This window comes from Coenobita brevimanus, chromosome 100 (genome assembly GCF_032717465.1).
Source record: "Coenobita brevimanus isolate Jiangsu-jjx chromosome 100, ASM3271746v2, whole genome shotgun sequence".
In the NCBI taxonomy this organism is placed as follows: Eukaryota; Metazoa; Arthropoda; class Malacostraca; order Decapoda; family Coenobitidae; genus Coenobita; species Coenobita brevimanus.
Window position 1 is genome coordinate 60,972,796 of NC_137053.1, and position 23,831 is coordinate 60,996,626.

Genomic DNA, 23,831 nt, shown 5'->3' on the forward strand with positions numbered 1-23,831 from the left:
CATATTATAGTAATCACAGTGTTCATGTACAGGTACATATGTGCTACAGTATATTATGCTGTCAGATATGAAATATTATTATATATGTATTTATCTATAATTAATAAGCAGCTGATGGCATTATGACCCATCATAGTACAGTACTACTGTTTATATTTTGTGAAACATTTAAACCCTTCAGTCTTATGATGTATTTCTTGTTATTCTTGCCATCTCCAACCAGTTTTATTCATTTTAGCAGATTTCTTAATATGAAGGGGATATAGGCCTATATATATATATATATATATATATATATATATATATATATATATATATATATATATATATACAGTGTATATACAGTATATACATTATATATATATATATATATATATATATATATATATATATATATATATATGTATATATATATATGTATGTATGTAAGTAACCCTTTTAATGTAAAAAATCCTTGTGATCTGAATAGAATTGTCTGAAGGTAACAAGAATGATATTTGAATACATCTACAGATTGAGAGGTTTAAATCTTGCATTAATTACTAACTGAAAGATTGTCTTGGCAGTCTCCGGCATACGAGACAGAAGCCCGACGGAGAAAACCCTCACGTGACCAGATGAATGAGGATATGGAACGAATGTTTGAGGATGAGGGGTCCAAGGATGACTTCTCCCTCAGCCAGCTATCCTCCCAAGCAGCTGTGTCTGCACCCTGGTCACCTGGCTACAATGAAGACTCTCAAGTGTGCGAGGGTGATGCCAGGATCCGAGACACTGACATCAAGTGTAAGCAGCGTGGATGGCCATTGTGTGTGACCTTGTTGTATAGTGTTTATCTTAAACTGATAGGAATTTTCTTTCTTTATATGCAGTACTTTGCATTACTATGAGTCTACTGTAGATATGCCATTATTTTTCCACTTTCTATATTGATTTATATTTTTGTTGATAACATCATGAGTTTATTTAGCAAATAAACAAGCACTAGTTCCTTACATTGAGGTACTGTATATGTTCCATAATGTAAATTTTGGTACTTGACTGAGCCACAATTGATTGGCTGGAGACACCTGCAGCACTGACTGCATATGACTTGGTAATCCCTTTACTATGAGAAGTTTGCCCTGAGTTGGTTAAAGCCATCTGGTTGTGACAAGAATACAGTAAAAAAAAAATAAAATAAAAAGTCATGTTTATACTGAAGAGGTTGATGGACATTGTGTCTAATCTTTTGTTATGAGAGTTGTCCCCAGTACTAAGTAACTTTGTCCAGCACTTACAAAACTACAGATGGGATTAACTTAATTGCTAGAATAGCTTTTTTTCTTTTTTTTTTTTTTTTTTTTTTTTTTTTTTTTTTATTTGATTCAAGAAGGACTCCTTTTTGAAGAAAGGAAGTAAAAAGACCTCCAGTTGCCCATTTGCTGCAGTCGTAATTGTTTATTTATTCTCATCACTAGAGAGCTTCATTCAGATAGGGAAGGGTCGCCTATGGTGAAGTACTTAAACTTTTTGGTTGGTGGTCTTTTTGTAGAAGTTAAGGGATTCCACACTTTAATCCTAGATTCATTTCCTGGGGGAGTACTTGAGACAGGACAATACATATGTCTAATATAAATTTGCCCTTATCCCCTGAAGTGGATAGTCTATTACTTGTGTATTGACTTATTTTTGCAACTGTAGATGATTTTAATAGCATATTAACTCTATCAGGTTTCTGGGCTGGGCAGATTATGTCTGTGCAAGAGTCAGTTGCTCTTGCGCTGTCCTACATCTTTGTGCCACAATATTATTCTTTGATTGCTCCGTGTAAATACACTTTTCATGATAAAATGTTGGTTTTGGTTGCATTTTTAAGCTGAATAGCTGTACTTTATCATGGTATGTTTAAAAAAGGAAAACAAAGAAATAAAAAGTCAAATGACCAGTTGAAGTTAAACAAAAACCAAATATTTAATACCTTGCTGTACAGAAATATTCAGCAAAAAAAGCTAATAAAGCTATATTGTAAATCTGGTTCAAACCATGCAAATCTATAATGAATTATCTTTGCAATGATACTTAGTTTATAGTTATTTCAACATTTTATTGCATTGTAAAGCGAGAGGAAAAAACGCACAATTTTTTACGAATCTCGGCTGCATATTCCTTTCACTGTCTTTTTCTTTGATCGGTCAGAGTAAGTACACTTTTTATGATAGGATGCTGGCTGTGGTGTTATTTTTAATCTGAATAGTTGTACTTTATTGTAGTATTTTCAGGAAAGAAAAACAAAGAAAAAAAATCAAAATGACAAGTTGAAGTTAGGCAAAAACCAAAAATTTTATACCTTGCCATAGAAGATATTCAGCTAGAAAGAAAGATATATAAATCTAGTTTAAACCATGCAGAACTACGGAACTACTGCCTGCCACACACTGAGTGAGCATTCTGTGACATCATTCCCGAGTCTCTTTGTTATGACGCGTAAACATAATTTATGGTGAATATTTTACAAAAGTATCTTAAAATGATGCATAAACGAGTCATCGGAATCTGAGGTTGGAATGAAATGACTGAAATGCGTCATCAGAGTCTCAAAGGGTAGAATTTGCTGTTTTTAGAGGGGTTAATGAAGATTTTAGGTAACCCCTTCAGGGGAATTGTCCTATAATCCTTCTGAAATTAAGAGTCAACAAGAACACAGTACAAAATGCTGCACATCCTCTGACTGATGAGACTGATAATTTAAAAGAAATAGCAGTTTGCTGTCTGTATTTTCTTTTTTTCCCAATGCAGTCCACCATAGTGACACTAAACCCGTTCAGGTCAGGGATGCCTTTTTAAGTTTATTCTTTGTATCTAGTTCTGATCTTACTCAGTGTAGGATTGACACTTCAAACAGAAGTTAAAGACATCCTTAATAAACCCCTTCATTACAAGAGATCTTTACTTTAAAAAAATTATTGGAAACTAAAAATAATGTCACCTGGATTCAGTGGGTTAATGCCTTTACTCATATTATTTTCCTCTACAGTCCACCGCAGTGACACCTTCCCTCATGTTCACCACCCACTCAAGCCCCAGCATCATCGTAAGGGTGGCACCCGGCGTGTGGGATCACAGAAGGGGAAAGAACCGGCTTATGCCCGCCTGGTATGATTACACAAAGTTGACAGTTCTTTATTTCCCCAGTATTGAGGTTGGATTATGAGAATGATCCCTTTGTTTCTGATCTTATCCCACATCATTTGTTGGTAGGAGAAAAGGTTAGGGTGTTGATGATAATGTTGTTCCACCTATTATGATCAGATTGTAATTCAATGATTTCAAACCAACTACTGTATAAATCATCTTAAGATCATAACTGGAGATTATTTTACTTGGTGTTTAGCACTACAAGAAGCAGTGTAGTGCATTTGATGGTACTGTAAAATTTAAACATTAAGCAACTCACATTGTGCAGAATTAAAATAGGTATCATCACGTAATTGACACAAAAAGATTTTTTTTTTCTCGTATGTGCCTTCACTTCTGAGCACCTCATTTTCTTTTGTGGATTTGTATAGAAAGATGTGCCATAACATTTATTAATAGATGTCACAGGTGTGGTGTTAGAGAGTATAAGAAAAGCATTGTAGTGCAGTAGTGTAGCAGTAAAAGCATTGTTATATTTGATCTAGCAGTTCAAGAAATTTTCCTAATATACAGATTTTTAAACATGGCTTTTCTTCTCACAAAAATATCCTCTTAATCATAACTTGATTAAGTTTTAAGGATAAACTGTACTCAAATTATATTAGAAAACGTATTACAATATGAATAGCAAAACAGCATATCATAGCACTAATTGTAGAACACCAGAAAGCAAGTGCACAGTGAAATTTTCTTGAATGCATGATGGATATGTTGGTTACAGGTATCATTCATTTGGCAAAGACAACATGTCCATAGTAGAAGTTCAGCCATAATGAGTGTTTTGATTTAATCATGTAACAGCTTTGTTTAACAGTGATTGGAAGAGATAATTTTCAGTCAGTTATTGCCTGAATGATTGTCCTTTTTTTTTTTTTTTTTTTTCCCTCGGTGTTAACTTTGCATGCAAGATTTTTATTTGAATTGTACAGTTTAAAAGCTGTTTAAATTGCTGGTTTAAACACCTTGGTTTACTGTACAAGACACACAAATGGGTACTTCATACATAGGCAGTTTTCTTGAGGGAAATAGGTTTTCATCATGGATCGTTCTTGAACTGGGGAAGAATTTTCATCCAAGCAAAAAATCCCTTCCTAAAATACCTTGTGTTAAGTGACAAAATAAAACCTTATGAAAGTGTACAGTTTAAGCAGATATATCATGGTTAGGTATGTTCCTCATGCTTTTTTCTCATAAATTCCAAAATGTCTCTGCACATTTGATTGAGTTATTTTAGTGTTAACATCCCTGTTGTTATAGAATGCCATTTGGATCAACAAAATCTCTTTCCTTACCAAAATCTTACATATCACAGGCAGAGAAAGAAGATGATGAAGAGCCAAAGGAGGAGGAGGAGGAGAAAGAGGAACCCAAGAAGAGTGAAAAGATAGAAAGCCCCCCACCTTCTGGCGGTGTCTTCTTCCATATTGGAGATCCGGAGGCAGAGGAAGCCTGGTCAGAGTAAGGCATACCTAACCCTTCTGATAACTTAACCAGTTGATTTTATACAGCTTAGGAGAGTGCAAGTATTGGTAGTGTTAATGAAGGATGTATCTAACCTCTCCAATTTGCAAAGTCTGTCCTAAGCTGTGTAAAATTGTAGAAGGCTATCAGTGCTCGGTGTGCTTAAGTTTTGTATGTGGTTGCCTGTATATACACTGCTTTCACTCTTACAGTTGCAATACATTCACAGTCAAAGAGTGAATACTGAGGTTAAAAAACATGAATATAAATGATTTATAATATTAGATTTCACGGAGACTCCTTTATCTTGTAAATTGTCAAGAGCTTTTCTAAATTCTTTACATCTCTGACCATAAATTATTTGTGATTATTCAGAAGCCTTACACAGTTCTGTCTACATCTTCTTCTTGAACTGTTCTTTATGCTGGTATAAGTATTAGTTGTCACAGGTTTTAAAAATTGTATCAGGTACATGCTAGTCTAGTGGTTAAAGGCATTCTAACTGGTTGCAGCTTATTAGGGTTTAAATGTCAGGGATGGTTGAGGTTTTTTACTTACAGAACACTGCTGAGGGACAAACAGCTGCTCACTCACCTTAGGTGCCTGGACTTGAGTAGCCTAACCTGGTCCCCTACACTCTTGATGGGTGGATGAATGAAATTCTTGAGTGTTGGTTTCTTGGAAAATGACAAGTTCAGGAGGGAAGACAACTTTGCCTAAAGACTCAAGTGTTTCTGCTGCAGCCATTTTTCATATTTTGAATGGAAGACAAAGGCTGTCTGATCTCATCAGTCAGCCTGTTCAATCCAACGATTTGTTCCTAAATTACACTATAATCTTGCCACCTCCAGAGAGTTATATTCAGCTTAGACAAGACAGTTAGTAGTGAGAGGGTTATTAAAAGCTGTATTCAACCCTTTCAGTTCAAAAAGTCTCCCTCAAGCTGAATAAAATTGTCTTGAGATAGCAGGAATGAATAGCAATGATATCATCTGGCTGAAAGGGTTGAAGAGCGCTATTTGTACAGCTTTGTTCAGTGTACTAGTAAATTATGCTACCGGTATATACAGATGGTGACAGATAATCCCATGTTATCCCTTTTGTGCCCGAGGGGACCCTGGGTGTATTTGAGCTCAGGGTTAGGCTGCCATAGTCCAGGGCTGTATTCATCAATATTTTTGTGCTTAAACTGTGTATAAGATTGCTTGTTTATACTTTTTTCTTCACACATACAGTTACCAGACACTTCACAACCCAAGTAGAGTAAAATTATTCTCAATGATAATTAACATCTGTGGGATTGATGTATTGTATCAGTTGGGTAAGATTCTTCATGAACTTGACCGAGGATCATGGAAGGGCATGCGTTCATCCCATTTCCATGACAGCATTATGTGTGATAGAAAAACCTCTACTGTGTAAATGCAAAACATTTTCCAGCCTGAGGATTCTATCACCAGATTACAAGGTGTCTATTCACATGCTATTTTCAGGAAAGCCGGCACTAGCAAAGTTCGCAAGGATTCTGAAGCGGAACATGATTCTGACGAGGAGGAACAGTCTCCCTTACTAGTAGATGACGTTAATAAACCAAAGTAAGTGTGCTTTGTTCGAAGGGATACAGGTACAGTTGTGAGCAATTGCTTCTGCTCACTCCTGACAGAAATATAGTTGCAGCCAATGTTTCCCACAGAATGAAGACTTAGCAGTGCTTGGGACTACCACCTTGTACACGTATTAGAGATCTTACCCTTGTTCAATGTGAAATCATAGCTACCAGTTCCCTCCAATCAGAGGTAGGATTAGAGGGTGAGCAGAAATTATAGCTCACAGGTGTACAGGTATTTCTCATGATACAGTAAGTCATTTATATGTTCTAAAATATCACATTTTTTTTCTCTACGGTTTGTACTGAATACTGGGGAGAAATGACAACTGGATTTTATAGCAACAGTAACTTTCCTGTACTTGATCGTGGATTTTAGAGCAACGAGTACTGTAATGTCAGAAAGTGACTCATAACAAGGGCATACCCTCTTGTCCCATCTGATAGGGAGTAATTTTTCTTGCATGGTATTGTTCATTGATTACTTTTTGTATTGACTACAAAGGAAACCAAGCATCAACAGTCCTGTTTTAGGGTAGGGCATTGACAGAGGTACCATTAGTCACAGACTAAGTTGAACTTTTTAAACATTTTTTTTTTTTTTTCATCCATATACAGGGATTGGCTTATGTGAGAGAACTAACTTTGAAAGCTTAAAGAATAAGGATGCCTACTAATTTGAAAACTAATCTTTAGCCATACATTTTCACTGAGCACTGGATTTTATTCTTTTCATCACTCAACTGAGGGTACAGTACTGGGACTCTTATCCCTGCACTACTGTCATTGCTGTAAAATATTCTGATGTAATTGTTTAAATACAGATAAGCGTTGTAAATCTCCTCTATATTTGTTCTTAACTAAGCAGACTATGCTAGCAGCATGACACAGTCAGTACAAAAATTAACATTATCTGAAAGAGTACCAAGAGGTATTATGTAAAGTTATTTTTATTGATAAGATAAAGTTTGTGTATTGCAAAAAACTAAACCTTATAAAATACGATACAAACATATTAATGACACTTTGGCATTTATTGTTAGAATTAGTCATATTTTAGACCGATAATAATACAAGTGAAAGACAGCTGTGTATGAACATTGACACCAGTCAATAAAAAATCTTACAGAATGTTTCTCCAATCCACCTGACAGAAACTATTGTATCTTAAAACAGAAGTAGTGTTTATCATGGGCTTTGCCATTATTTCGTAGGTAAATTCTCAGTAATATATTCTGAAGTAGGTGTCTTGTTGAACTTTAGTGGTTGACTAATATCCCAAAGATAGCTGTATTCCTAGATTCAAAAAAGGGGAGGGGAGGGTCAGCAGAACCCACCCTGTATGTATTTTTACAACTCAGAAATAAATTAGGAAGGCATCTTCTACCAACCAACCTCTTCAGTGGAAGACAGCAAGAAAGGGTGAGAAAAATTATCATGTGCTGCAGGTAAACTGTAATAGTAATTCTGTAGGGAAGAATGAATTCATTGTATTCCTTTGTAAATGGAAGTAACCTCACATATAATGATGTTTGTCTGCAGTTGTTTCTCACCCCATATTTTTTATTTTTTAAATTTTATATTATTAGTTTTAAGGGTGGAATGGTGCAGTCATTGTCAAAAGTTGTACACGCTTGGAGAATCTTTGATGGAGGAAGTACAGCTGAGGTCAGAAGTTGCATCGGAGAGCCATTGGCAGGTGGAGTTACTCACCTCCATTCCAGCAACTTTTAACCTCAGCTGTACCACCATCTTACACAACAATTGACTACCAGCTGACCTCCATCTGACAGAACTTTTGACTCCAAATGTATACAAGTGAGAGAGAAGGAAGAGAATGAGTGGGGCCTGAAAGGAGTAAGAGAAGGTTGTGACAAAGTACATAAACTTAGATGTGGATCTTTCATGGCTCTTTTTCTGTCGGGGGTTCCCACAAGACAGCAAGGCATTCACATTACTAAGGATCTAAATTTTACAGCTTCCTTTTGTTCTCTTATTGGAATGGATCTGTTCTCTGGGCATTAACTTTTCCTTTTTTGCCTTCTTTTCCTTAATCTTACTTTACTGTGATATGTTGACATAGGATGTAGTTTTTAAAAATAGGTAAGAGATTAATGCATCATATTTTCATTATTATACTTTTGCAAAGGAGTTCCTTTTGTAGCATGAAACATGTGCAAAATAATTTTTTTACATTTTTCCCATGCTAGTGCACTACAGTACCAGATTTTATATAATATTTTTTCTTATTTCAGACCCATCATTCGTCCTAGCGAATCTGAGATTCCTTATATTGATGACTCAGCTCGTAAGAAGACTCGGGTCCAGTTTGACGTTGGTATGCATGAGGGAATTTGTCTAACCTTTAATATCCTAGACCTCCCCCCCCCCCTCCCATCCAGACCTTCAAATCCTCATCTTGCTTTTGTGTTGTTTGTCTGCCCTAATTGCCATTTGCTTTCTTTTCCTTGTAATTATAGCTTTACATGTATCATGCAATCAGTATATCATCATACAGTCAAACTATATTGCATATATATCATACATTTGCCACCTTGTCCTAGAATCATAGTAAGCCTCTACTGAATTTATTTTTTGCAGTAATTAAAATAAATCTTACAAAACAGATTAGAGTCAGTAATTTTGAATGAAAATTTGACTTATTCTTAGTTAAACTAGATTATTTTTTTATCTCTGTGAAGTCTTTGTTCAGTAAAACGATGATAAAATGCTGTCGTATTAAACTGCTGTATTATATTGAAGTAGTACACACCCAGCCCACCCTGAAACTCAAACACCCTTCCTTTGCCTGCTGTATATTTAACATTACAAATAATGTGTAACAGTTCTAATTGGTTTGCAAATTATGGTTTATTTCAACACTACCATCACATCAGTGATTTATGTGGCTTATTTGATGAGTACATTCTGAGAGGTTAGGCATTAATAAGAACAGAATTACTGCTTTTCTCTTCCTGATAAGGCACAGTCAAGTTTAAGGTCGTACACTATTGCAGGATTTTTATACAACTTACAGTACAATCCCAGCTATCCGGTATCCAGACAAACGGAATACTCAGAACAACGGGAAAATTCAAGGGCTGGTAAAAATGTCAGTAAGTTATAACTGTGCGCTAATTTGAATGGACCGCCAAACCGCCATTTGATCGTGTCACGCGAGGCTGGGTGAAGTCAGACAAAGCAAGGTGAAGACATTTCCGGCTAATGTAAATCCCTAGCAAATCCTCTTAACCACCTCTCCTCTCCCCCTCTTTCCCCTACTTGAATTCAGTCATCCTCCACACCCTCCAAAAATCACCAGTCTGCATTTTGCCACCAGACAGTAAACAAGCTCTCTTGCTATTGTGTTCCTCTGATAGACGGTAATTTGTACACTCCAAAATGCCTAAAGTGCAAACTAAACGTAAGCGTATCGTGCTTACCTTGAAACAGAAGCTGGACATATGCAACAGACTTGAAAAAGGCGAACATTATAAAACACTAATGGCTGAATATAAATGTTAATAGGAATGAAAGTTTACTTTGTTGGAAGAAAAATAAATAAATAATATGCCTGCATTTCATACGTACATCATTTATTTTATCTTCTGCAAAACGGCTGAGTGGCGGGTGAGGGGTGGAGTGATGGAGGTCAGGTAGGGAAGAAGAAGACCAGTCGGGGTCAGAAACGTAAACAAACTCATGTGGGGGCACAGGTGTCGTGATAATTCTACAGTGCAGTCTTAACACATCATCAGTTCACTAATAAATGTTCAAGCTTTTATTTCTTTATTTTATTTTTCAATTTTTATGAGTACAGTACATATAATGAATACAGTAATTCAGTAAACAACGGACTGGTGCAATTGCACATGTGCGTTATGACCATGGTGTGTGTTTACAAGGCAGTTTTTCAGGCGGAATCTCTTAGTGTAACCCCTAATGTGACTGGTGAGTACCTGAACTGTATTTACTGCTGTGATAGCCTTTGTATAGATTTGACTTGAAAATCAGAAATACGGGAAAAATCTATAACCGGGAAAGTAAATTCCCCAAGCCACCCGGTTAACTGGGATTGTACTGTATATTTCTTTTCCCTAGCAGTTGCGAGCAACTGTTGATAAGTACGGTATTTACTGTATGTAGTTTTGGCTCCCAGAAAATAAGAAAACTTCAGGTGGAAGCTTGGTATCATTTTTATTTAACATGATTGATGAATATTTTGAAGGGAAGACAGTGCTTCCAAATTTTCTTTGATATAGGAAAACTCACAGCACAAACATGGTAGTAACATTCTTTGTGCTCTTGCTCTGTGCTTATTATTGATCACTTGCAATGTTTTGTCCATGTCTGTCTCTTTATGTGTGAAATATCCTCCCATCCCAGCATAATCTGCTTATCCCATTGTTCAGTCTGTCTGTTTATGTATGTTTATCCCATCCTCTCATCAATGTGTAGCTTGCTTTACCATTTGGATAGTCTCTCCTGTTATGTGTGCATATCCCATCTTCGCATTCCTGCTTAATGTGCCTGTCCCATTGCACAGTTTGTCTGTATCTGTATGCTTATCCCTCTTCCCATCCCTGTGTAGTCTGCTTGTCCCATTGCACAGTATGCCTTTTTATGTGTCCTTTTTATGTATGCCCTTTGTGTCAGCCTCCTCGTCCCTTTGCACAACCACCTTCCTCCCTCCCCATGTGTTTTCCCAATCTCAACCACCATTTTAGTATGAAATCTACTGTCGAAATCAAGATTATTCTCTAAACTGCTATCACAGGATTATGAGAAATGTAGTTTTAAGCAACCTCGTCTGAACATGAAGTCTGCCATTTGGTATGTATTAATGTGATTATTCTCTTTCTTTTTTGTGGGATGAACAGCGGGTGTAACATACTTTATAATACATCCTGCAGGTATGAATCTGGTTGTGGTATCGGTGTGAGTGTTGTTATTTGGCTAATTTTAACACTGAATCAGTTGCTTTATTCAGATGCCGCCTGAGCCTGCACAGTACAGTATTATGGAATGTACTAATGAGTACACCTTTAGTTTTAAGGTAATCTCTCTTGCACCATCACAGATTTTTATTTCTCATTGTGTATTCATATTCATGATAAATTATTTGCAATTGAAGCTGTGTCACTTGCTTAACACATTTTTTATACCACATATTATATTGGATGTATACACTGCACTGGAAGAGAGATTCTTTCTGAGGAATTTGTTACTAATAATATATCATAATCATAACATAATAACACTGGGGTTTAAATTAAAAATTATTTACACCAACACCAAATTTTATATTAACTACATGATTCTCTTGAAACTTTTTTTCTCTGACAAGTTTGTTGCATTATGTATTGTTTTTAGTGCAGTAATTTAACAAATTGTGCAAGTTGTTTCAGTTATATGCATTTTCCCTTTCCTATGTTTACATTGGTTTCATATGTTTTATGATTGAGTCTGAATAAGAGGAATATGGCAGTGTTGAATTTAATAGACACTGACTTGAAATTCCCAGTAGATTTGAAAAAAAGTTAGTATGGTGTATTTGTCACTAAATTAAGATGTAGTAGTTCTGATAGGTAATATATCGGTACATTTTTGTGTATAAATTAGTAGTAAGTAAGGGAAGGTAGATTTAGAGAGTGATGCTTTGTTGGGTAGCGATATGTTAACCCCTTCAGTCAGATAACTTTTTTTTTTTCTGTTATTTTCTAATGTTTTTATTAAGCTTTGGAGAGATTTTTCAAAGTGGAGGGTTGATACAAAGACTTGATTAACTCTTTCTGCTAGAGGTCTCCCCTAAGCTAACTAATAATCCAGTTAGCAAGAATAAAAGTTCATCAACACTTTGACAGTGTTAAGCTTATCATACAGTAGATGTACAGTACATGCTCTGAAGTAGGCTTGTTTCTCCTGCATTGAAACAAGGTGTATTTAGATTGTTTTGGGGGTTGGCCACCAGTTCTCTTATTCAGCCTGGATTATTTTTATTTTTATTTATTTTTTTTTTTGCATTGAAATATATTGATTTGGGCTTGCTGTTGTCTTTAGTGTCAGATCTGTTCTGTCATATTATATGTATAGCTATGATTCCTAGTATAAATAATGATTGTTTCATGGAATAGAACTACATTTACTTTTCATGAAAATTATATTGTAATTTTCTTTTGAAATATTGTCAGGCATCAGTAATACAGAATGTTCATCTCAAAGTTCATTCAGGTTTTCACTGTTGAACTTTCACTTAACCTCTTCAGTGCTGTGATAGATTTTGTAATATATTTTTGCTATTGCCAGATGATTTTATTGATCATGTAGCCTCTCAGAATGAAACGGTCTAACTGAGGCCAATGCCTGCAGTACAGTATTAGGAATCTCTTGTGAGGAGAATGATCATCTGATGATAGTAAAACTAAACAAGGTTGTCACTGTACTAGAGGGGTTAATGACAGGGGGAGGTGCTAATACCCTGTACCTTTTCTACGAGCAGGTGAGGAGGAAGAGCAGCCAGACCTGGAGCACAGGACCCGACGCAGGTAAGGGTGGTGGGGAAGGGGGAGAGAGAGTGCCTGTGTAAATTGATGATTACAGGGAGAATATAAATGCAGACTATAGTACTTTGAAATTTGAACAGAAATTTGGGGAAAGTGAAAATATAAAGATTAGTGGGAAAGAAGGTTTGAAAATGTAAGGGGTGGGAGTGTGAGAAAATTAACAAGTGGAAGGGAAGGAAATGTTTGAAAACCTGATGCTCATAAGGAAAGATTGGGCATAGATATGGTGGTGAAAGGGTGTATGTGAGTGAGTTTGAAGATGGGAGGAGGATGAGTAGGCCAAGAGTAAGGCAGATGGATATGGTAAATGAGTTTGGAAGAAAGTGAAGAATGGTTGTTGATGAGGTTAGAGAATTAATGGGATCAAGTTGGTTGGCTGAATTATATATGGGGGAGCATTTAACAAGGGTGTGGCACTTGATTTTTTTTACTTGATAGTTGGTGGATTGACCTTGTAGCAGGCGTTCGTGAAGTGCACTTACAGTATGAAGAAGAATACCAGTGAAGTATGTGCAGGTGGTTAGGCCCGTGAGGTGGGGCCAAGATTTAAAGAGCTTGAAGGATATGTGAATTGTGTGGCCATTTCACTTGGCATACTGTTAATATTTCTTTCTCTTTCACGCTTTATCTTTCCATGATTTTTTGGATTCTGTCTCACCCTTCTTAGGTGGGAAGCAAGCTTAAGATGGCAGTAAATTTATATTACTTTTTCCTTCCATCCTCTCATCCAGGCGGTCCTACAAAAACCGGCGTCATGATGAAGTGGAGGACCCCAAGTGGCGGCGTCACCTTGGGTCAGAGCACAACCTGCAGCTGCATAAGAGTGCCACCACACCTACCACAGCAGAGGAGGCACAGAACCTGGTGGAGCATGACCTCGATAAGATGACCAGTTAGTTGCCTCTTGTTGTTTACTTGCTTGAATTAGGTAAAGGTGATTATTGAGAGTAGAGTAAACTCTTGATTATCCCTCATACTTCAGCCAGAGTCATGCTGAATAATGCTTTGTGTGTGTGTGTGTGTGTGTGTGTGTGTGTGTGTGTGTGTGTGTAATGCCCTCCCCATCCCAATATTGGGGGGCATAACCTCTAGAAAAACTCAATGAAGTACTGTATATGAAGTCAGCTTTTGCAAAATGCTGATTAAATTGGGCCCCATTTCCATACTTGGTGTTTTCTCTGTACAAACTGTCATAGCCAATGCAGGATTTGTTGTCTAGAACTTTGTAGTGAAAACATTATGTAGTATATTGCATTGCAAGCAACTGTATAGGAAGATTTACCAGTTAGTATTAGTTTGCCTGGAATGATGATGAGTTGATTATATAAAAGAGAAAGGGAGAGAGAGAGAGAGAGAGGGAGGGGGGATATACTGGGTAGTCCAGTTTGTTTGCAATAGACATAAAACATTTAGTGCAATTGAACTGAATGATGCATTTTGCATGGAACATTATAACAGAAATGTACAGGATGTACTGTTAGAATTATTACCTAGATACAGTATTTATCAAATTTTCAACATTGTCCCTTCCATATTATAGTAAGACAGATTGACTCAGTCTAGCAGGTGTATGCGAAGTGAGTCTTGTAACTGAAATGGAAAAAAGTTTGTGCAGATAGTTAGGCCTGTGAAGTGGAACTTGATTCTAGGGGTTTGAATGATGTGTGAATGAGTGTTTGGTCTTTTTCATTTGTCTTACACTTGGTAGATCTCCCTGTTTTGTGCTTTCTCTTTCCTTGTTCTCTGGAACGCATCTCACCCTTTCTTCAGGTGGCCTGAAAGATCAGGATGTTATGATGACCGCAGTGATGATGATGGTCGTACTGTTGGTGATGACACATTAACTCCCCACAATTTGTCGCAGGTCACAGATTTGATGACCCAAGTGCTTACCGTCGGCCAAAAGTACGAGCTCGTGCTTCAGTTACATCCATTATCCACATGAATGATCAGGATGAGAAGGGGGAGGAAGAAAAACCCAAAAAGAGGAGGTCCACCAAGAAGTCTGACCGCCAGATGCCAATCATGAAGAAGTCCTATGACCACAGCCCTCATGAGGTCAGTACACGTGAGGGCCATATGCATAAACCGTGACTTAAGACATGGAATAGAAGCTCCCAGTTTTTTGTGATAATTTATGAAGAATGTAACAAAACTGGAAGATGTTTGTTCTTCCTATATCACAGCTGACCTCCCTCTGTAATGTGGGATGCAGTCTGACTATATTTAATAACTACAGGAATCCCATTAATGGCTGTCAGTCATTAGGGGCTTGTATTTCACTTCACAATTTAGTGTTGAAGTAAATAACCCTACTCTGAGTGTTAATGGTGTGTCTTCATTGTACGTCTTTTCTGATGCTCTTTTTCATCTAGTACTAACTCTTTGAATCTGGTGATGTACTCTTTTGTTCATTCTTCAACAAGGCAAATTTATTCAATTTTGGAAAAAATGCTCAGCCTTGAAGGGATTAGAGATATTTCATTAACCTCATCAGTAAAAAAGATCTTTCGTAATTTGAACAGCATAGTCAGGAAGTAGCAAGAAAAATCTAAGATATCATGTCATGGGAGAGGTGGGGTTAAATCCACAGTAAATTACAGGAAAACTGCCTATTAAATTCCATCATTACCCATGAAGTTGATTAACTGAGTTTCCCCTGGTATACCATTCCAGTTGTGTAGAAAGAACTGTGATATATTGCAGCACATCTCCGACTTAAAAGGAGAATTGCCTATATCTTATTTTGATCTCCCAGAACCAAGTGCCTAAATTAGTTGTGAAAATGTACCAGCTTTGGTATAAGGTTTGATTTATTACTGATAAAGCCTAGCATAATGATTTGTTTTAGTCTACATTATTTAAGCCATACAAGGTCACCATACATCTCTAGCATTGTTTACATGTTAGAATAGCCTCATGTTAACCCCTTCAGTCTGGTGACATATGAGTACTGTTTTGTTTTATTTCTAAAACCACTGGATGATTTAATTGAACTTTGGGAGGACCTCTGTCTACGAAGGGGTAATGAAGGCTGTATCTAATCCCTCAAATTTGAAGTCTGCTGCAGTTTAATTGAAATCATCTTGAAGTAATAAATAAATAAATAAATAAATTTTTAAAAATCCAAGTGAAGGGGATAATACACGGCCTTCTTAGACCAAGACTTTTACTGTCAGACCACCAAGATGTCTTACTGTTTTGGTAACTTCTACTTGTGTTTTCCATTTTACTTGTCTAGTGATTAGAACAGCCCAGTCAGAGTGACACCCATGCATAGGTTTGATCCCCAAGAGGTGATGGTAGTTTTTTTTTTTTTTTTTTTTTAAATCACATAATGCTATCATGGGAACTTGGCAGGTTATCTGCTCATAAATGTACTGGGCTGTAGTAGCCAAGCCTTGGTCCCATATACCTCAGAGAGTGTTATAAGAATTAGCCGATACTCCCCCCACCCCATCGTTCTCGCTTCATTCTAAATGTGGGCATGATATAACTTTTTCATTCATGTACACCCTATAGGTGTTTGTGGAGCTGGATGAATTGCGCCACACAGATGCCGGGCTGCAGTGGAAGGAGACTGCACGTTGGATCAAATACGAGGAGGATGTGGATGACGTGGACAACCGCTGGGGCAAGCCACATCTTGCCTTCCTCAACTTCCATGCCCTCTTCTCCCTCCGCAAGGGCCTTGAAGCAGGTCAGTGCCATGCTGTAGTCAATTTGTTTTCACCTGACCGAGCTAAGCCTTTCCCACAGGTTGAGTACCAGGTATTGGTTGGATGAAATCCATCATGCTTTAGTTATGAGATGGGAGTTAATCTCCATATTAGTAAATTCAGTCCTCTATTATGAGAATATTGGCCATCAACTGAGGTGATAGGGGTTAAGGATCTTTGTCAGGTGAGAAAAAATGCACTATACAGTTGTTTCCTTGCCATACTATACTTTTATGGGTCACCTTTGATTTGTTTCCTTCATGTCCTATTTTCTGTTAACTTTCTGGTTTTGCAGTTATCATTAAGGTATTATATGCAGTTTTTTTTTTCTTTCTTTCTTTTTTGTCTGTTTGTTGTTGGCTCTCTGGTTTTCACGTATCAGTAAGGTGTTGTGTGTGGTTAATTTTGGTTCATGAAAGTTTATTCATTCATAATCAAATCCAGTGTTGCCCCATGAGGAGTGTAGGAGCCCAGAGGTAGGCAAATTGGTCCTGACATTTGAGATGAGAGTGACCAGCCTCTCTCATCCCTGAGTGGCATTGTGTGAGCAATAAACCCCAACCACTGCATGGATATAACCTGCACAGGCTCAGTCAAATAGGAGCACCCTAATAACCCACTAAACCATCAGGCACCACAGTTTGGTTTTATGGTTACCACCCAGTGTGGTATATGGTTTCCTGGTGTACAGGGAACCATTTGGCATGTCAGTCAGTGTAGAGTCACCCATAGACAGAAGGAAGAGGAAAAAATGAAGAAAGAAGGACAAGAGGAAGGAAGGAAAGAATAAAGCAAAGGACAAGAGGAAGGAAGGCAGAGAGGAAAGGGCAGGGACCCAAGAGCAGCACTACACTGAGTGAGTGGATGGTGAGCATCTTTACCTACCACACATGATGTGATTATTGTCTCCTCTCTGTGTAATTAGTTCACAGAAGGTCCCATCAGATTGTAGTTAACGGCCTCCCAGTCTATTGTCCGCTTCCTGTCATATTTGTCAGTTTGGAGGGGATGTGGACATGTGGAGAGATTGGAGGGTGAAAATTGGGTGGAAAGATCTAGTAGTGTAAATTAGTCGGGTAAAACCCCAAGAGTTAGTCTTAGCTAGACTTGGAATGTAGTTCTTCAGAGTTGCCTCAGGATTAGTGGACTGACTAGAGATACTACTGGAAGTCTTGTAGCTTGGAAAACCACTGTAGTTGACAAAGCTGTTGCCTGGAAGCACATACAGAGCCATTAAGAAAGAAATGAAGAGATGTATGATGATAGTTTAATTTTCTTATACAAGTATTTAAGCAGTATGTCTTCTTTTCAGTCATCTTTCTGCATATTCTCCTTATGTCTTCCTTGTCTTTGAACCTTCGGCAGTCTAATATTTTGTCATCATTATGTTTACATTTTCTTTGTGAGTTATTTTGCCTGTGCATGTTCTGTGGTTTATTGGTATTTATGAAAGGTTAGTAATGCTGTGTGTGTGCATGTACTGTACTGATATATGAAAGGTAAGTAGTGCCTGTACTGTTATTTAGGGTGTGCATCTCTTTTTATTATTGATTTGAGTTTCTCCTGGCTGTCCAGTTTATATTACCGTTTGTATGGAAATGGATTTTTTTTTTTTTCAGTACAGATCCCAAATGTGTAACAGAGAGTTTTAGTACTTTGCACAGTATCTCTGACGTTTAGCAAGAGTAGCTTGTGTTGGTTATGTAGGGTGTTGTTTGCTTGTTTATTTGTATTGTGCTTCTCTTGGATATCTAAGTAATAGTACCAGTTGTATGGAAAAAGTTGAAATATTTAGGAACATCCCTGATTACTGATAATGAGTAATGATGACTGACTACATTTGTATAGCGTGGCATCTTGTGGTGTGGTTGTTTATGTTTGGTGTGTCCTCCTCCCGGATATCCAGTTTGCCCTAGTGCTTGTGCAAGGTGGGTGGGGACCGGTATTACGTACTTGAGGGAGGGTGGGGCGGAAAGGTATGTGGATGAGGTGGTTGAGTGGGGAGGTATGAGTGCAGAGGGGAGGCGATGGATTTGGAGGGGGAGAGGAGAAGGGGCAGTGGGTGGGGTAAAGTGTTCAAGGATGAAAAGAGAGAGACCAAAGGAGGAGTGGTGGGGGAGAGAGGGGTTTATGGTGGGGAAAGGGAGGGAACGAAGGTGGTGGAAGATGTTAGAGGGAAGAGGAAGGAGAGACAACAGGGTTGGTGAGGGAGAGACAGAGAGGAGGTGAGGGGAGGGGGAGAGGGTAGTGGATGAGGGTTTGGGGTGCAGTGGTGGTTGAAGGGAGAAGAGAGAATGATTGAGGGAGTAGAGAGGGGAGATGAGTAAAGAGGGAGGGAGGGGTAGTGGATGAAGGTGTGGGTTGGAGAAGGGGATGAAGGGAGGAGGGGGAGAAGAGATGTATGGTGAAGGGGGGAGGGGTACTAATTAAAGGTTTGGGGAGGGGGATACGGCGAAAGTATGGATGAAGGTTTGGTAGGAGAGAGATGGGGGAGGATGAATGGAGAGATTGAGAGAGAGATAATTGGGGGGTTGTGTAGAGTCAGTGATCTGTAAAAAGTGAATATGTGCATGGAATTTGCTTTTTTATGTGAATGGAGGGAGTTGATTAAGAGGATGTGGAGAGAATAGCTTTGTGTGTGTGTGTGTGTGTGTGTGTGTGTGTGTGTGTGTGTGTGTGTGTGGAAAATAGCGAATGAAGAGGTAAAAGAGTATTCTTGAGAGAATGGATGTGGGTGGGTGGTGTAAAAGATTGAATGGAAGGAGTGGTTTAAGAGTAATGTGGAGTGAATGTGGGGGGGGCGGGGGTTCTGTGCAAACGGAGTAGTGGAAGGGGTGGGGAGAGGGAGAGTGGATGATATATTGAGTGGGGGGAGGGGGGCAGGGAATGGTTGGGCGGGTGGGTGGAGAGTGAGAGGGGCTGAAGGGGTAGGGGGGGAATGAGTGAGATGTTGGGTGGGGTGTTGGTAGGTAGAGAGGGAGAGATGGAATAAGAGGAGGGAAAGGGGGGAGGAGTAAGTCAATGCCATTGGGAAGAACCACAATACGTATAAGAAAGGGGGACGGATTAGGGGAGGGGGGGGACAGGAAGGAGATGGAGAGAGAGAATAGGTAGAAGCTGCATAGGTTACGGGGAAGTGGGTTGGGGAGAAGGAGGAGAGGAGGGGAGGGGGCGTAGTATGCAGTAGGAACCCATGGGGGAATTCCCCGAGCTTGCAGTCTTAAAAAACCAAAATGGTAATGAAATCGACTAACTTCACTAGTACAGTAGCGACCTTGTTTTATTTCAGCCCCAGATTATTTGATTTGTTTATTTTTTCCTTCCTTTGTTCATCTAAAAAAAAAAAAAATAGTTGTATCAAGATGAAGCCTTCGTTAATGCCTTCAGTTACCCGTACGTTATAATACAGTTGATAGTAAGATTGCAAGAGAGTACAAAAGTGAGTGATGCAAAATAAGTCGCTGAGGAAGAGACGTCACGGCATACAAAAAGAGTAATATAAACAACATACAAAGCCAGTAATATAAACAACCTACAGAGGGAGTATTAATGTGTACGATGCAAAACAAGTCGGTAAGGAAGAGGCGTTACGCGATACGAAAGGCAGTGAGAAAATCGACTCAAAGGAAACACCGGCTACCCAACAATAACCCTTTCACTACGAGCTTATGTTGTATTCTTCCTTTTGTCATAGGATTTTAGTAGCGATCCAGTTCAACGCGAGCACAGACAGTAATCTTCTTCCTCCTCCTCCTCCCCCTCCTCCTCCTCCCCCTCCTCCTCCTCATCGTCGTCGTCGTCGTCGTCGTCGTCTTGTGGGTTTGAGGGACGCGGCGAAAACAGTGTCCCTCAAACCACAAAAAGGATAGTGTGTGTGTGTGTGTGTGTGTGTGTGTGTGATCATTAGATTTCTGCAATAATTTATAAAAACATACGGTATCAGCGTAAGGTTCAAGTTCATGGGAGGTCGACGAGTTAGCTTTTTTAAATTTTATTTTATGTATATATATTTTTTATTTACCATTCAGCACAAACCAACACTGGGAAACTGGAAGAATATAAATGAGACGGGCTTCGCGTGTGAGAAAGGACGCCCATTTTCTTTGAACGGTCAGGTTAGGGGATACCGTTTTATTTTTGACAAGTTTGGAAGCGAACCTGTGTTTCCCTGAACGTTGGGGCCGGTCGCAAGGTTGGAAAGAGAGAGAGAGAGGCAGGTCCCTGATATATGACGGACTGACGGTCAGTTTAAAACACTGACGGCAGGGAATGGTTAGATTGCATTTCTGATATAACGACCAACGAGGAAGCGAAATCAATTTTATATTTCATGTTTTAATAATGATGTCAGAATTTGCCTTCCCCTTTTCGATCTCACGTATAATAATGTCGGTAAAATCTGCGTCAACAGTATCTGATTTTATTTATTTTTTTTTTCACCTGATAGAACTGGACCACTGCCACATCTTGAATGCTGAGTTTGGGCTGCATGAAATATGATGAGTTTTAGTTATGAGATGGGAATAACGCCTCTTGGTTACTCGTCAGATCCCTCCTCTTGGTTCACTCGGCAGATCCCTCCTCTTCGATATTCGTCAGATCCCTCCATTTGGTTCCTTTTGGTTATTCGTCAGATCCCTCCTCTTGGTTCCTCTTGGTTATTCGTCAGATCCCTCCTCTTAGTTACTCGTCAAACCCCCCCTTTTGGTAACTCGTCAGATCCCTCCTCTTGGTCAGATCCCTCCTCTTGGTTATTTGTCAGATCCCGCCTTCATTTCGACTATCACATTAGGTCATCAAGTGAGCTATAAAGGGGCAAATTAGGGGTGCTGGTCAGGTTAGAACAGGCGCAGTAGCCAGGAGCAAAACAGTCTCTTAAAGGTCAGGGTTCATATACGCAACACAGGGCAGATTAGCGTCCGGATGTACAAATTTACGGCCAAATATCCGTCTTGAGATTTACAGGAACAAAAGACCAAAGAAAACTCAGCATCTGTGTGTGTGTGTGTGTGTGTGTGTGTGTGTGTGTGTTTATATTTGTTTGTATGTATGTATATCCATTCATTTGGCATTTATCTTGAGTGTAAAGGCTATAAGTAAGAGTATAGGGAGTGCAAAATAAACGTTGCAGTGAGGTAGATTTTCTTTTTTCTCTCTCTTCTCTCGCCACACACCCCGTCTCGCCACACACTTGCAAGATTAATGAACCACCGAATTTCTGATAGCACTGCCCCGCCGTCCATGCTGAATAAATGCTAGGGCTGCGTCATTCAGGATTGATGTGATGGTATTAGTAGGGGATTGGTTGATGGCTTTTGGTGAGTCGTATGGAAGGCTAATTAACCCTTCTTTCTCCCGCCAGACGATTTTGTGCAGCTTAACCCCTTCACCACGATAAGGCATATTTTATTCTTGCTATCAGCAGACGATTTCATTCAGGTTTTGAAGGGACTTTGTAGTGACAGGGTATAAAAAATGTCTCCAGAACGCCTTAAGACCCTGGTTCCTCATCCAGAGCTGATGGTAGTCGTCAGAAGGCAGCAAAAAATATAATGAGAAATACACCATCGTCTTGAAGGACTTAAGAGACACTGGATAGTGAAGGGATTAAAAACCGTGACCTATTATTGTCGTTATTTTCGTCGTTCAATTTTTATGGGGTGCTCGGCCTTGGAACATTTCTTTTAATAAGGTTTTTGACGTTCAACTTGGCATCCTGTCTTATATATATATATATATATATATATATATATATATATATATATATATATATATATATATATATATATATATATATAATATATATATATATATATATATATATAAACAGGCGTGACTTTTAAAGAAATGTGCAGTAGTTTCCTGTCATTTCATTTGTCTTTGGCAGCTTTGATAGGTCTTCCATCCATCCAGCCAGCCAGCCAGCCGTCCGTCCATTCATTCATTCATTCATTCATTCAACCAACCAACCAACCAACCAGCATCATCATATCCTGTATTACCTCGTACGGAGTGTAGGGGTCCTAGGCAAAATTGTTTAGGTTAGACATGGATGACCACTCACATTTCCCTGAGCAGCGATACCTTGACAATTAACCTCAAGGCTCCTGTGCACTTAGCCCTTATGAACGTTTTCCTATTGAGCCGTCTTAGTTCACTTGACCACCATTGTTATTATTATTATTATTATTATTATTATTGAGTACAGGAAATTATGTGGCTTGTTACTTAGTGCAGATTCTCATGAAGGTAGTACTACTTTGAGTGAGTGGATGGTAAGCAACTCCGCCTGCCACTTTGGAATATCTTAAACTGAATTAAATCGCCTAGTAGAAGCAAGGATATTACTCTCTCTCTCTCTCACACACACACACACACACACACACACACACACACACACACACACACACAAGACGTCAGGGTGGTGAACTGGCTAATACAGGTTTTTAGGGTCATGTTCAGCTTAGTGACCGTCATTGGTAGACTCCGTATTTGGGAGAGAGAGAGAGAGAGAGAGCAGAATAGAAACACTCCCTAACACTTCCCTGTTTCTTTCTTTCTTTTTTTTTTTATAACTTCAACTCCCCGTCCCTTATTTTTCTCACTCCATATTTAGACGCGTGACTTTCATAATAATAATAATAATAATAATAAAAGTGGCCCAATACCTTCCTCTCCTATCGATCAATATTATGGGGAACTTTTTGATTTCTAAATTACCCTAGGACTTGGTAACCTTCAACGGGTAACTTATTCCTTCCTCACGGTTACATTTCCAAATATAGTCTGCTTTCATCTAACGGAACCGAGCCACCTGTGTTTGTCCTATTTCATCCTCTTAATATAGGGAACTTGAAGGTTACGAAATTACTCAGGGACTTGGTAACCTTCAACAGGTAACTTATTCTTGCCCCACGAATGTTTATGCTATGCTTGGTTTTCATCTGACGTAACTGGTCCACTCTCACAGCCTCATTACTTTTTTAGGGATGGGTAACCTTGCTTGATTATCCCGTTCACCACGATGTCTTTTTCTGAATGTGAGAGAGAGAGAGAGAGAGAGAGTGTGTGTGTGTGTGTGTGTGTGTGTGTGTGTGTGTGTGTGTGTGTATACGACTTTCTCATGCAGTTTCCAGTTACTACCTTTTTTCTTTCATAATGCATCATCTGTAGTCAGTTTGGACCACTCGCATTTTGAATACTGAATCGTGGTTACTCTAGATTCAGCGATCCATTGTTACTGAATGAGTCTCCTTGGTTACTAGTGAAAATCATCCTGCACTCTGACTACACCTAGCTCTTCAC

The 23,831-nt window shown here is 38.7% G+C and overlaps 3 protein-coding genes across 4 annotated transcripts in view; all 3 read left to right on the plus strand.

The window, feature by feature from the left end:
- Positions 1 to 567: 567 nt before the first annotated feature.
- On the plus strand, positions 568 to 3,141 carry LOC145414673 (uncharacterized). Its single transcript, XM_080284191.1, has 2 exons — positions 568 to 786; positions 3,017 to 3,141. The coding sequence occupies exons 1-2, from the start codon at positions 618 to 620 to the stop codon at positions 3,139 to 3,141; spliced, it is 294 nt and encodes a 97-aa protein (XP_080140317.1). The 5' UTR covers positions 568 to 617.
- A 1,294-nt stretch (positions 3,142 to 4,435) lies between these two features.
- Positions 4,436 to 13,704, plus strand: LOC145414674 (uncharacterized). Its single transcript, XM_080284192.1, has 6 exons — positions 4,436 to 4,635; positions 6,132 to 6,233; positions 8,500 to 8,582; positions 11,125 to 11,157; positions 12,744 to 12,789; positions 13,539 to 13,704. Exons 1-6 carry the CDS (start codon positions 4,436 to 4,438, stop codon positions 13,702 to 13,704), a joined length of 630 nt encoding a protein of 209 aa, XP_080140318.1.
- A 988-nt stretch (positions 13,705 to 14,692) lies between these two features.
- The window catches only part of Ae2 (anion exchange protein Ae2), a 167,256-nt gene continuing 158,117 nt past the window's right edge, over positions 14,693 to 23,831 (plus strand). Inside the window, exons 1-2 of one of the 2 annotated variants that reach the window (XM_080284120.1) lie at positions 14,693 to 14,865; positions 16,330 to 16,507. In XM_080284120.1, coding sequence (XP_080140246.1) covers positions 14,749 to 14,865; positions 16,330 to 16,507 — 295 coding nt within the window. In that variant the 5' untranslated portion in view covers positions 14,693 to 14,748. The remainder of the gene's footprint in view (positions 14,866 to 16,329; positions 16,508 to 23,831) is intronic. The other variant, XM_080284119.1, reaches the window with a different exon arrangement.

Bases quoted from the DNA above. Each gene is read 5' to 3' on its own strand.
- LOC145414673 (XM_080284191.1), top strand. From the start codon at position 618: ATGAATGAGGATATGGAACGAATGTTTGAGGATGAGGGGTCCAAGGAT. The intron at 787-3,016 runs GTAAGCAGCGTG...TTTCCTCTACAG, and splicing joins CCGAGACACTGACATCAAGT to TCCACCGCAGTGACACCTTC.
- LOC145414674 (XM_080284192.1), top strand. From the start codon at position 4,436: ATGCCATTTGGATCAACAAAATCTCTTTCCTTACCAAAATCTTACATA. The intron at 4,636-6,131 runs GTAAGGCATACC...TGCTATTTTCAG, and splicing joins GCAGAGGAAGCCTGGTCAGA to GAAAGCCGGCACTAGCAAAG. The intron at 6,234-8,499 runs GTAAGTGTGCTT...TTCTTATTTCAG, and splicing joins GATGACGTTAATAAACCAAA to ACCCATCATTCGTCCTAGCG.